This window comes from Vombatus ursinus, unplaced genomic scaffold (assembly GCF_900497805.2).
Source record: "Vombatus ursinus unplaced genomic scaffold, bare-nosed wombat genome assembly UNPS02014798.1, whole genome shotgun sequence".
NCBI lineage: Eukaryota > Metazoa > Chordata > Mammalia > Diprotodontia > Vombatidae > Vombatus > Vombatus ursinus.
This window is the reverse complement of record NW_020954576.1, coordinates 53,453,556-53,467,212: the sequence shown is the minus strand read 5'-3', so window position 1 is coordinate 53,467,212 and position 13,657 is coordinate 53,453,556. Positions and strand designations below refer to the sequence as shown.

General features: G+C 50.3%; 1 protein-coding gene across 3 annotated transcripts in view; it reads right to left on the bottom strand.

Moving 5' to 3' along the window:
- Positions 1–497: 497 nt before the first annotated feature.
- The window catches only part of MEF2D (myocyte enhancer factor 2D), a 43,816-nt gene continuing 30,656 nt past the window's right edge, over positions 498–13,657 (bottom strand). For 2 of the 3 annotated variants that reach the window (XM_027870849.1, XM_027870850.1), the window contains exons 7-12: positions 11,491–11,681; positions 10,925–10,945; positions 9,065–9,194; positions 3,338–3,581; positions 2,758–3,067; positions 498–2,340 (exon numbers count right to left, since the gene is read on the bottom strand). In XM_027870849.1, coding sequence (XP_027726650.1) covers positions 2,329–2,340; positions 2,758–3,067; positions 3,338–3,581; positions 9,065–9,194; positions 10,925–10,945; positions 11,491–11,681 — 908 coding nt within the window. In that variant the 3' untranslated portion in view covers positions 498–2,328. The remainder of the gene's footprint in view (positions 2,341–2,757; positions 3,068–3,337; positions 3,582–9,064; positions 9,195–10,924; positions 10,946–11,490; positions 11,682–13,657) is intronic. The other variant, XM_027870851.1, reaches the window with a different exon arrangement.

The window sequence follows — 13,657 nt, the reverse complement described above, 5'->3', positions numbered from 1 at the left end:
ACACACACACACACACACACACACACACACACCCTCTGCTTCAGGTTCCTCCCCCATGATTAAGTTTCAGAATACTGCAAATGCCTAGGTCTCTGAAGTAGGTAAATACAGTCACATAGAACTAGGCCTCTGCTACCTCTATGTTTCAACTGTGATGAGAGACCTAAGACAAAGCCCCTAGCCCCAGGGCACCAGGGGCACAAGCCAAGCATCAATGTCTGAAAGGATGGGGGAAGACAACCCAGCCCTCCCCACTGCCCCCACCTCACCTCTGTGAGTTAAGTATAGAAGTGGGGGATGCTAGGGGACTCCTCCCAGCTCCCTAATAATGTTAGATAACAGCCAAAGATTCAAGGGCCTCAGGCTTTGGCTCCCTCTCTGCCCCCCTCCCCCCCCAGCTGCACACATCTGGGGAGAAAATGAAAGGGGCAAAAGTGGGGCAAGGGGAGGGCAAGAACAACAGTAGAAGAAGAACAATCTCATCTGTACACTACGGGCCATTTCAGAGTCATTATTATTACAATATACTTTGACAAAAATAGAATTTCATTTCATATCAATACAACAAAAAAACAGTTTCTTGGACTGTTACATAGCCAACATTTCCAAAGTTGCTATTTACAATTACAGTAGCCGAGGGAAAGATGGGGTGTGGTGGTGAAGGTTTGGGGGGAGAGGAGTTGGTGATGGTGGTGGGTGGGGAGCAGGAGGTAGCAAGCTGGTGGGGATGGGGAGGACCAAGAGAAGGGGAGGTGGAGCTAGGGAGAGAGGAGTGGGCTGGGGTGGAGGAAAGCTAAAAAAGTGGGCCACCCTAGGACACAACTAGCACTGGACATGAGGCTTGGCAGCTTCACTCCATCCTACCCCATACCTTGGCTCTGGGAAACTGTAGGATCCTCTGGGCCTGTGCCTCTGGTGTATAATCACATGTGAGCAGGGGAGTGGGCATATGTCCCTCCCCTTTCCATGACCTCTATGTTAAAAGGATATTCTGATCCTCCCTGACCTTAATGGACCCCCCTCTGTTTGCAATGGCGCCCAGGTCCTCCAAAAAAGCCTAGTGCAGTCTTTTGTTAAACCAGTCCAGGCCTGCTAGGGTTAGGGTCCAGGTGGAGAAGGAGGAGGTGGAGCAGGTGCTCACCATCCTCAGTTTCTTTCCCAGGTTCTGCCAGCATAATTAAGACTGGCTCTGCCCCACCCTCTCCAGGTTGAGGCTTCATTTGAAAGGCTGGCACCAAGGGCAGAAGGATGGGGTTGGGAATTAGGGAGCTAGAGTGAAAGGGGTGGGTGAGGGAAGGGATGCTATTGCACTGTATATTTTAGAAGAAAACCCCAGAGGAGGGAAAAGGAGGACCTCCTCTCTCTCTACCCCCAGGATCCCCCTCTAATGTCTAAGCAGGGGGTATCCCACATCTCTACCCCGCACACACTGTGCTGTGAGGTGACCCCCTATTCCATCCCCACCCTCTTCCACTTGGAGAGAGGGAGAGACCCCAAAGTTGCTCCAGGTCCTGAGGGAAGGGGTGTCTCTCTCCACCCCACTTGACACTAGACTTCTCAGTACGTGAGGACGTATCTTCTCCTGGGTGCCAAGGCCTGCTGTCCTCACACTACAATTGCAACTCTACCCCCTGCCCCTTAGTTTTGGAGAATGCAGCTTACACATGAATCAATGAAGGATAGGGATTATTTTGGAGTTCCAGGCCTGAGCACTCACCCCATACCTAAGCAGCTCAGGTACATATGAATAGCACTGGAGAGGCAGAGACCCATGGGGATTTTAACCCCAACTCCAGACAGCCCTCCTGAGGCCCTGCAGCACAAGCAGAACAGTGTTGACCCAGGCATCCAGCCCACATCCCCCAGGTCCAAACTAGGTTCTGGGGTTTCAAAGTCCATTTTATGGGGTTTTTTTGGTTACTTCCTCTCTTTTGGGGATGGGGGTGAAGGGAGGTTTCCACATGCAGGGCTCGGCTTCTGCCCCATCCCAAAGTCTTTTTGGGGTCCCCCCTCCCCCCCTGCAGCATATGTGTACAACGTGCAAATTGTCCCCCCCAAAAAAGAGTGTCCCCCCCATGAAAACGGAGGGGAGAAGAAAGAGAAGGGGATGCTTCCCCCTCCCAGAAGCGAGAGTTCAAATTAAAAAAATAATAATAATAATAATAATATAATAATAATAATAATAATTATACACAAATGTAACCGTCAACAGGACACGGAGCACGAGAAAGGGACTAGGGGGTCGAGCGGGGAGGAGCCCGGGACTGGGAGGGGCGGTGAGATTGTCAACTCTTCAAGAGGGAGGTTGATAGAGGAGGGGGAGGCTCATCACTTTAATGTCTGTAGAGAGAGGAGATGTAGAAGGAAGGTATGAGGGAGTGCTGGGTCTGGGAGTGCCCCTTCCCCGAGTTCCCACCCTTACTCCCAGATGTGACCATGCCTCTTATGGAGAGGTCAGTTCTGAAAGGATGGAGATTAAACAACAGCTTTCTGGGGAGGAGGGGAGGGAGATGAATTTAACACGTGGGGGGTGGGCGGGGCAAGCAAGATGATTGGGAAGGAGCTAATGCTTCGGTGAGAGGAACAGATAGGAGCTAGATTTCAAGAAGAACTTTCAAAGGGAGATCAGACAGGGACAAAGAAACAAAACTGATGAGGTCCCTGATGTGACAGGAGGGAATGGGCTAACACTGCAATGGGGGGGGAGGTTAGAATGTTGGGAGGACTGCCCAGATGAAAGGGAAGAGGTCACGTTACCCAGGTGTCCAGCCGCATCCGCTTCACCGCCGAGCTTTCAGTGTCGGGCTCTGGGGCCGGACGAAGCAGCCCCAAGGTAGGCCCGAAGTCACCCCTCCCGTCATCCCGCTCCCCAGCTTCATAGGATGCACTGGCAGGGCTGCTGAGGCCATCCCCAGCCTCAGGCCGAGCAGGGGCTGGGAAGGGGGCAGGGGCTGGTGGTGCAGGGCTGCGCTCTCTGCTCGGGGACACCGGCTCTGACTTGATGCTGATGTGGGGGTGGGTGGTGACGGTGAGGGCTGCAGCAACGTGAGGCAAGGGACTGCCCGGGCTGAGGGCCAGGGGAGGGAGGGAAAGGAGAGACACAAAGGGATGAAGAGGTTGAGGGAATAGAGTTAGGAAAGAATGAAACATGAGGAGGATGGGACACAGAAGGAAGAGGACGGAGAGACAGAGTTGGGAGCAGGGTCAGGTAGGGAGAAAAAGTAAACAAAGATTAGTTTTCTTTCTGGTCAGGTCTGGGAAGTCTGCCTGTGAGGACAGGCATGGGCCCTCTGGGCTGTCCCCTCCCCTACCAAGAAACACAAAGAATGATACTCACATGAGGTTGCTGAGAGACACAGGGACCAGGTGGGATTGCTGCTGCTGCTGCGGTGGCGGCGGCGGCTGCTGCTGTTGGGGCTGTGGCTGTGGTTGTGGTGGTGGCTGTTGTGGTGGCTGGGGCTGCTGCTGGGGCGGCTGTGGCTGTTGTTGCTGTTGCCAGGCAGTGACGTTGCCTAGCGACAGTCCCCCAGTTGAGCTGAAAGCCGGGAGGGAAGAGAGCTCTGCGCTGGTCAACTGATAATCTGCAAAGGAGAAAAGAGCAGTGAGAACTGAGCCTGGTGGCCAAGGCGAAGAGACAAGCAGGGAGCCTGGCAGGGCTGTCGGCCAGAGAAAAGAAGGCGAGGGGGACGAAGGGCTAGTCCAGGAACCCACGGGACGTGTGTGGATGGGTCATGCCTGTGTAACAGCGTTCTCTGAAGACAAGTCAGTCAGCCCACAAAAAGCTCCCCTCTGGGTCTAGTGTCACCGCGGCTACCACAACTCCAAGGAGCTTTGGAGGACAGAGAAGTGCCCATGATAAAAGCTCGAGGTAGCTAAGTTAGCACTTCATGTGACTTCTTCCTTAGCCCACCATCCTTCCTGCTGCAACATCCCTGCGTCTCCTAAAAGTTGCCAATGCAGGAAATAAGTAGGAAAGCATGTGTATGAAAGCATGACACCTCTCTCTTCCCCAACCTGCCCTTGCAAACACCCAACTTCAGAAAGGTAAGGGATCTCAAAAGCAGTAGTAGCTGTACTGGCAGCAACTTATATTTCTAATGCACTCAAAACAGAGCTAATAAGTCATTGCTGATTGATAGTTTCCCTCCTAAAAACCCTGAAAGGTAGGCAGTGCAAATATCATTATCTCCATTTTACAGCTGCAGAAACAGATTCAGAGAGGTTGTCATCATCACACAGCTGGCTAAGTACAACAGAGAAGGTTTCATTTCTATCCACCTCACAGAACTGTTATGAGGAAGGTTGTTTATAACTATTAAAACACTATGGAAATGTAAGTTACTATCATCATCATCATCATCATCATCATCATCATCTGAGGCCTAGCCCCTCACCTTCAGACATGTAGGGTAGAGATTGCTCCATTTTAGATAACAGACTATATGACCTCTGTGAAGGTGAGGGAGGTTCACTGTCACCAAGCACACTACTTTTGCCCAGTAGGTGCTTAGTAAACACTGGCTGAGTTGAATTGAATTGAATAACGTAACAAAGGCCTGTCTGAGCTAAAGATATCGTCCAAGGCTGGAGAACCAGCAAATGTATGTGCCCTCTCAGGGGTGAGGCAAAGGCCAACAAAAGTCTAAATTCCCAAGCACAGCATTCTGAACACCAGGGGTTTTCAAAATTTGTTCCCACACAAACAAACGCCCTTTGATGAGAGGGGTGAGGGTGAAGATCCTTAATATTTAAGAATGTAAAGAGATCCTGAGACCACAAAGTTTGAGAAACACTGCTTTACTCTATACTACACAGATGATCGATGGCCACAGTCTGGCTTACGTTAACATTAGCCAGAAGGTCTGTGCATTGTTCATTCTTACAAACAACAAAAGGTAGAGTAATTAGTAAGATGTGTATCTCCACCAGGATGTCCTGTAGACATATCAAACTCAACATGCTGTAAACAGAATCCGCTACCTCTCCCCCTCACCTCGTCCCTCATCTAATCTTCCCTGTTTCTACTGAGGGTGTATATATCATCATCATCCTCTGTCACCCAGACTCACCATCTCGGAGTCCTCCTTGACTCTTTCTTCTTCCCCAACCTCACGTCACCCAGCCAGCCACCATGTCCTCACTGTTCTAGCTCCACAACACCTCTTCTATCAGCCCCCTTCTCCCCAATCACACTACAACCGCCCTTAGCTGAACAACTGCCAAAGCCTCCTACCTTCCTCACCTCGGCTCTTGGAATCCTTCAATGCTCAGCTTCTTCGCTCCTGCCTCTTGATTGTTTGTGCTCAAGTACAGACTGATCAGTTTTTGTTCTGGATCGCTGAACTCTGTGCTGCCCACCCCCACTCCTCCCACCCCCACGTAAGATCCCGGAGGGCACGGGCAGTTCTCACTTTGCCTATGTATCCCCAGCACCTTGCACTGTGCCTGGTATACAGAAGGTTCTGAATAAATGTCTGTTAAATGAATGGCAGCCACACAGTTCTAGGCTTCAAAGGGCCAGCCACGTGGTTTGTTTCATAGGCTAATAAACAGAACTGGGAGCAACACCCCCCTTTTGGAGAGGCCCAAAAAGCAAAGTGCTCTAGTTAGTTTTGGTCTGTCCTTCCCAGAAAATCTATTTGTCTAATGCCGAGTTCTGTTGGCTAATGTGGATATTGACCAGAATTTAGGCAAGACTTGAGGCTAGAACTTGAATTTGGGCCAATGTCTATAAACAGGGAACAGCTATTAGCAAATTCAGTGGAGTCTTGTTTACACTTCTGCTGCCGATTAGTTATATCTGGTGTTTAACTGCAGTCCTCTTCAGTATATCACAATCACTTCCTTTCCCATTTACATACGTGTGAAATTTTTCATCTCCTAGCAGGGAGAAAGCCTGGGTTCTTATTACTTATGTCTACACATTATTCTTCTTCGTAACAGAATGAGAGACAAGAGTTGAATGAATTTGCTAAAAGCCTTTCCTATTTGTTGATACTAGTCAATATATTGCCCCATCTTACATAGAGTAAAATAGAATATTAAGAAAAACAGAGGTTTTATGTCTTGAGTCTAGATATAAGCCTAGTGTCTCAGTGGAGAAAGCCAGGAAGACCTAGGTTCAAGTCCCAACTACAAAGCAAACTAGCTGTGTGACCTTGGGCAAGTCACAGAACTGATCAGTGCTAGTCTAGGCAAGTATCTAAGACTGTAAGTTACAGAGAAGGAGCTGATCTGCATCAGTGGAGGGAGTTTCCTCCTCCAGGAGTTTCGGCACCCATGAAATCACAGGTCCAGCCTCTAACCCCATCCCTTACTCTGCTGTAAACCCCTATATATGAAAATCCAGGAGGACAGGATAAATAAGTTAGGGGGCCAATCATTAGTGTTCCCAAGCCTGCTAAGGTAGGGAAAAGTTCTAGACTAGGCCTAGGAAGATGAGGGTTCCAACACCAGCTCTCACAATCACCAGCTGGTATGAATCACAGAACATGGACACTGCAAGAGTCCTTAAAGAACAGCTGACCCAGTCCCCTCATCTGCCAAAGGAAGAAACTCAGGCCCAGAGAGGTGGTGGTGCACAGGGAGCTGGGAGCGGGGCCAAGACTAGAAAGTGACCCCACGTGTCAGGCCTGTTAGGCCCGGGCCCTGACTGACTGCTACACCACATTGTGCTGTCGCTTTACTTATCTGTATCAGTGTCTTCAACTGCAAAACGAGGGACCCTCCCAGCTCCAGCATCCTGTGACCCCCTCGCTCTCTTCATACCACCCAATCCTTTGGCCCCTTTAAGATTTTGGCAATGCGCCTACCGAAGAGCAAAGGCCCATCTTCACTTTCAAGTGCAAGCAGAGACCAGCACAAAGGTGCTGCTGCACATCTTAGGAAGGGCACCAATGGGCTGGAGAGGATCTAGGGGTAAGCCGCATGTGCACACAATTTACAGACACCCGCAATAAGAGGATTTGGTCTCTGACTCTCGTTCAGATCTCTGTGTCTGGGATCCCTCCTCCCAGGGCTGTCAGCCTTCCCATGGGTTGCAGTCTGACTCTGGACACGGGGCCAGACTGGCTTACAGAGAGGAGCCTTATGGTGGGTGTCTACACTGTTATTTAATGCTTTCTGGGATTTTATTATTATAATGAAGTACATTTTTTTCTTTTACCGTATAGGGTACCCAGTGTTTACTGGGATCCTGACAGGCTATAGCTGGGGTCGGCAAAGTGGCCCTCAGACTAAATTTGGCCAGCCACCAGTTTTTGTTTACATCGTTTAAAAAAAAAAACCCCAACACATTTAAAACTGCAAAAAACCAGTCTAAGGACCCCAGACATAAAAAAATTGGCAGGGGGCTGGGATGGTGTGGATTGACCCCCACCCCCCACCTCACTGCCCCCCCTTGCCTCTGGACTTGAGCACTGGGCTGAATCTCATAAAATAATAGGGCTAGATGTAAAGACTAATATTAAGTTCAAAAAAATCAACTCCAGAAGTACAAGAGGATGGAAGTATGAGTAGACAACAGTTATGGCACAGACAAGGAAGCTAGTATAATCTTAGGCTTGATTATAAGAGGGATAATATTCAGCTTGAGAGAAGCAATGGTCCCATTTTACTCTAACTGGGTTAGACCACTTCTGGAATACTGTGTTTAGTTCTGGGCATGACATTTCAGGAAAGGGCAGGATTTATATCATGCCTACTATGTGCCAGGCACTGTGCTAAGCACTTTACAAATATTATCTCATTTGATCCTCACAACGACCCTATGAGGTAGGTGCTATTATTATCCCCATTTTACAGTTGAGGAAACTGTGACAAACAGGTGAAGTGACTTGTCCAGGGTCACACAGCTTGCAAGTGTCTGGGCCAGATCTGAATTCAGGTCTTCCTGAGGCCAGGCCCAGCGCTCTATCTCCTGCATCACCTCAATGCCTCACTAACACTGATAATGTGAAGCATTTGGAGGAGGACAACCAGCACAGCGAAGAAGCTTAAGATCCTTTAAAACGAAGCTCACTTGATATTTCAGCCCCTCCTGTGGCTGTTTAGCCTTGAGAAGAAAAGACTTAGAAGGGCCACGGTGACTGTCTTCCAGTGTCTGAAGGCTCTGAAGTAAGGGAGGGTTTAGCTTTATTCTGTTTAGTGCCAGAGGGCAAAGCAATGGGTCCAAGTGGCAGAAAAGCCCAGCCCTTCTTGCCAGAGCCTTCTGAAGGTGGAAGGGCTGCCTCAGAAGGGAGCGGGCCCCTCTCAGTCCTTCTGCAGAGGCTGAACAGCCTTGTGTGGGCTGCGTCGTGGAGGGGATTAGTAAGCCAGGAGGAGAGGGCTACTCTCAAGCAAAGCCTGGGCAGCCCTATGTGGGTATAAGAGCGGTGGTGGAAGGGGCCTCTTTTCATTTCTCCAGGTTTCCTAACTACCTTCAGTCTACTGAGGTCAAATCAAGACCCCTTCCTTACTAGGAAGCCTCACTCACTCATGCAGCAGAAGGAAAAACAACAAGCCCTCTCGGAGAAGATGATAAGTGGATTTCACAATCTATTCTCAAATGTGGGCACTGGAACAGCTGGGACCAGCAGGGTCCTGGAGGCAGGGTGTATCTGCCTATTCCTAATTCCACCCAGAGGCCTCTGCCAGCCTCTGTGGAGCCTCCAGGCTTTCAGTCACCCCTCCCTTCCAATCTCACTCCCATCATCTTCCCTGACCCCCGGCCCGCACTTCCCAAGGAAACCAGATAAACCTGCCTGCCCCTAGCCCTGCGCCATCACTCACTCCAGCCCTTCGCCACACTCCTCCAGGAAGCTCCATCAGTCTACCTGCTTCCTCCACTCACACTTCTCAGCCTTGATGGCAACAGCTCTGTTCACCTGCATCATCTATTTCTGTTTGTGGTTCATCTTCCCCATCAGGCCAAAAACACTCGGAGGACAGGGACTATGGTTCTTTTTCCCTCTCTTTCTCCAAGGTTTTCAGCACTCAGCTCTGCCCCCACTTCCTGGAAGGACGCCCTCGGCCCTGTTGGATGAGGAGACACTTGTGCTGGGCCGGGGCTTAGATACACACTCACCTGTGTTGTAGGCGGTGGGCATGGAGGAAAAGGGAAGCCCTTGGCTGAGTAAACTGGGTGTTGCCACAGAGACCACAGGGGTGGTGAGTGAGTGGGTGGACTGAGAGACCCCAAGACGCTGGGCATTGTTCTGTAGAAAGAAGAGGACCATAAGAAGGAAGGCAGGATGATGGGAGCTGGTCTTCTACCCAGCCTCACCCCCACCCCCACCCCCAATCATAAAGTCAGCACCAGGCCATGTGTGGGGACCAGGATCTCTATTATAAGATTTAGTAATGAAACTCTAGAAATCATCCAGTCCTACCTCTCTTTGACAGAGGAAGAAAACTGAGGTCCTGGTCCCAGGGGGTTAAGTGTCAGAATTACAGGGATTCAAATTCAGCTTGTCTGACTCCAAATCTCGGGTTCTTTCCACTGCCCCATCCTGTCTCACCCCATCCCCACCCCCCAATACACGTACACGTGGGTAGGGCCACCCACATGGTGGTGGGTCATCAGTCGGTGTAAAGGGAGGGCCATACATAGCACGTCTCAGACACAGAAACAGAGACACATCCACATTCAGAGACACAGACTCAAAGTTACAATGTGGGCTTCCTGGCCAGAGGACCACCAGTCTGCCACTGTCTATCTCCTCAGCCCCCCAGAAAGGGAAAAGATAAATCAGATCTGAGGAGCATCTTGTTCCCTTGGTCTTATCCAGTCCTCCTCAAATCTACCTTTAATCCTTCACACTACAACTTACACCTTGACAGAAGGATGCTAGAGGTTTGTGAGGGAAGAGGGTGTCGAACAATGCTGATGGGGTGTGTGTGATTATGTGTGCATACGGGCGGGCGTGTGTGTGGGGTGTGTGTGTGTGTATGTGTGTCCCCGAGTTTGGGGCTGTCAGCTCCATCTGCCGCTGAGTCACTTGTTTATTCCAACTCCACGCTGAGGCCGAAACTGCCGCCGTGTCGCCGCCAAAGCCTGCCTGCCTTTTCCAGCCTCCTTTGGCCCCGAGTCAGGAGCTAGGGAGGGAGGGAGGAAAGGAGGGAGGGAGGGAGGGAGGGAGGAAGGAGGAAGGAAAGGAGGGAGGAGTCAGCAGCCCCTGCCCTACTCCTGGCTGTGACAGAATCTGTCTGTGTATGTGTGTCTGTGGACATGTATGTAACTGCTTGTATGTGTACACATACACATGTGTGTGCCCAATACTGGGGATGAGGGGTTAGGTGGCTGCACTCCCCTGGGAAGGGGACAATCTGCCTCTGGCTTTGTTCCCCATTTCCCCTGCTCCCTCCCCCTGCTGTCCCCATAGGTGGACATGCTTTTTGCTGGAGATGGGTCAAAGGTGAGTGGGGCACAGAGTCTATCCACTTTAATGATCTACTCCAGGTGCTCCCACAGGTACCCCACAGGGAAATCCAGGAAGACAGACACATTTTCTAACAGTAGAGAACCATTTGCACAAAAGCAAACACATATAGACAAACACAGCCCACCCTTCCATGTAAACACATGTGTACACACACATATATGTACACACACATGCACACAGATACATGCATGCCTGACCCTCACAATTAGATTACAGTGCTCCCAAAGTGCATGGGCTGTATCTTCAATATCTCTGTTTTTGTGCACCAAGTTATACATAGAGTGAGCACTTACAATCAATGTCCGTCAAATGAAGGAATGTCCATATACATGCATCACACACACACACACACACACACACACACACACACACACACACAGATACACATTCACATGAGCCCCAGGGTGCACATGCACAAACACACTCCATGCTTGAGATTCAGGTGTCAGTATGCACCACGCCAGAATGGCAGTCTAAAGTCATAGGCACCATCCAGTACTTACCAGATCTAAATGGTCCTCAGTCTGAGAGCAGAAATAAAACCAACAGGGCTAGTTCAGTCTCTGATCACTTCCCCTTTCCTCCCCTCTCTTCCTAAGGTCATATTTGTCCTCCAGCCTCAGGGCAGGGCATCCTCTTCTCCTCTCTCTCCCCCACCTCTCCCCAGACAGAGATCTCTACTTTTGTTAACTGCTGTCATGCCCTCCATTACTCCTTATTCTCCCCAGGCCTATCAGGAAGTCTAACTGAGTCTAGGCTCTACCCCTCCACCTGTAACATATATCTCTTCATATCCATATCCATATCCATATCCATATCCAGCAGCATCCATCTCATCTCTTCACTGACATCATCCTTGTTGGTTGTATCAGTCTCTAGGGCAGGTCCTCTTTTCTGGTGAGACTTGGGTGGGAGGCAGAGAAAGGAAGTCCTGACTTTCCTAACTTGTCCCTCAGAAATCCTTGCTCCTGTCTGACCTTTATCCCTCCTGCTGAAGTGTGATGATTTCTTTTGTACCTCCCCTCTCATCCCCTTGTCATCCCCAACAATGCTCCAAGGGCCAACTCACCAAGTGATGCATTAACCCCTTTCCGCCCTGGGACGTGATGACTCGAAGGTCCGGCTTTCTGCTGGGGGCCCCAAGCTGGGCACTGTGGGTGGGTGGGGGTGGAGACTTGGCCGGGATAACTTTGCTCAGGCTGTTGCCATTGGCGACAGGGAGGAGGCCAGGGGAGGCCCGGGCACTGACATAGCCATTCCCTGGAGGAGAGGATTCATAGGATGAGAGAAACACGGACGCCTCCCTCTGCCACAGGCCCCACAGCATCCCTTATGTCCACATATTGGCCAACTTGCTGCCCTGACCCCCACTGAGTGCTAGCTCATCTGGGTTCAGGAAAGGGCATCCATCTGATCCCTTTCCTGGAAGTTTCTTAGCCTTGGGAAGAAAGGCAGAGGGAAGAGAGGAAGAACACACTGTGCCTCCCATGAGACAAATTTGTGAAGGAGTATAAAGAATGCTAGGCTTGGGGCCAGAAGACCTGGGTTCAAATCTCCTGGTTCTGGTACTCACTTAGGTGTATGACCTTGGGTAAGTAACTTAACCTCACTGGAACTCAGTGTCTTCTGTAGAATGGGGATAATAAAACATACTTCATGAATATATCATGAGGATCAAAAGCGTTAATGTATGTAAAGGGCTTTGTAAACTGTTTTTAAAAGCTATATAAACATCAGCTATTCTCATTATATTACTCATGCCCTTGCCACAAGGGGTGGGGAAGAATGAAATCTGCTGGGGTAAAGCAGGGAGGAGGGGAAGAGCACCCCACAGAGCAATACTAGTCAAGGAGGCCTTCGGTGCTCTAACCTCCATTCCTGTCCCTGCTGCACCATCAGGCTCTTTTTCTCCTGCAGCTGGGCCTCAAGACATCTCCTATGTCTTCCATGCTAGTGTCACCATCCATGTTGGGAGGGAGAGTGGTGGAAGGAGACCAGGCCTGGGGTGGGGTGGGCAGTGGGCACAACCAGGAAGAACATGGTTACTGGGCAGGGCTAGGGCTGGGGTATTACCTGGTGTCACTGAGGATCACAGAATGTCATTACTTGAACAGACCTTAGCGTCCCACGTTCTCACTTTACAGTGGAGAAACTGAGGCCCAGAGAAGGGAAATTACTTGGTCAGGGGCCAGATAACTGGTAAATGATTATGCTTTGGCCACTGAGGGGTCATTTTTGGTCATTCCCGATAATCACCAACCAGCACTGGCCCTTCCTTTTTCTAGAAGCAGAGAAAACCAGTCATCCATATCCTTAGGGATATGGGCCATGTATCAGTGCAGCTGTGGATTTTCGTGGAGCTGAAGATCACCGCCACCAACACATGGGGGACAGACACTGTTCTGAGGCCTCCCTTAGAGTGGCGAGTGTGTACTCAGGCTAGAAGCCAAATAGTCCCCATAGGCCTGAATATTCTTATCTTCAGCCCTCAGGTGCTGCGGGGCATCCCAGGCAAGGCCTGGGTGGTAGAGTCTCAGGGCTAACTAAAGGATTCTGGGATGACAGCAGAGGCAGTGATCAATCCTGCTCTGGGGAACACTACCTCCCTGCTGAGGCCTAGGTCTCTCCAGCTGCCTCTAGCCCAATTCTCAGGGAGGCTCTGGGAATGACAGGAATGTGGAGGTGACGTCAATGGTGACATTCGTAGCCACAGTTACAGAGCCAGCCGAGGGGATGGCCCCAGCCAGGGCTGACAGCTGATGGAGACAGGGCAGGGGAGGGTAAGACCTTTCTCTATGTCTTCCAAACATGTAGCCTTGTGTTCAGCAAAACTGATCACTGGGATATACTGGTGAAGTGTGGCTGGGGACGCCCTATGTTTGTGAGAAGGTCCATGTATGTATATGGGAGAGGGTGTGTGCATCCTTCCATCTCTTTCTTTCTGTGAGTTTGTGTGTCAATAGGCACCTGCTTGCCTGTGTCTGTCAGTGACCTGTCTGTATATTTGTGTGTCTGTGTGAGAAAGAGAAAGAAAGAAAGAGAGAGAGAGAGAGAGAGAGAGAGTGAGTTTACTTATGCATATCTACCCCCTGCCCTTTTAATCCTTTTTCAGTGAGCCCCTCCTGACCACTAACCCCATGATTTCCCCAAGCCTCCTCCAATTTCCCTCCAAAACAGAGCTTCTGGGTAGAGGAGAGAAGCAGGAAAGGAGAGTGGGTCATTCTGGAGGTGAGAAG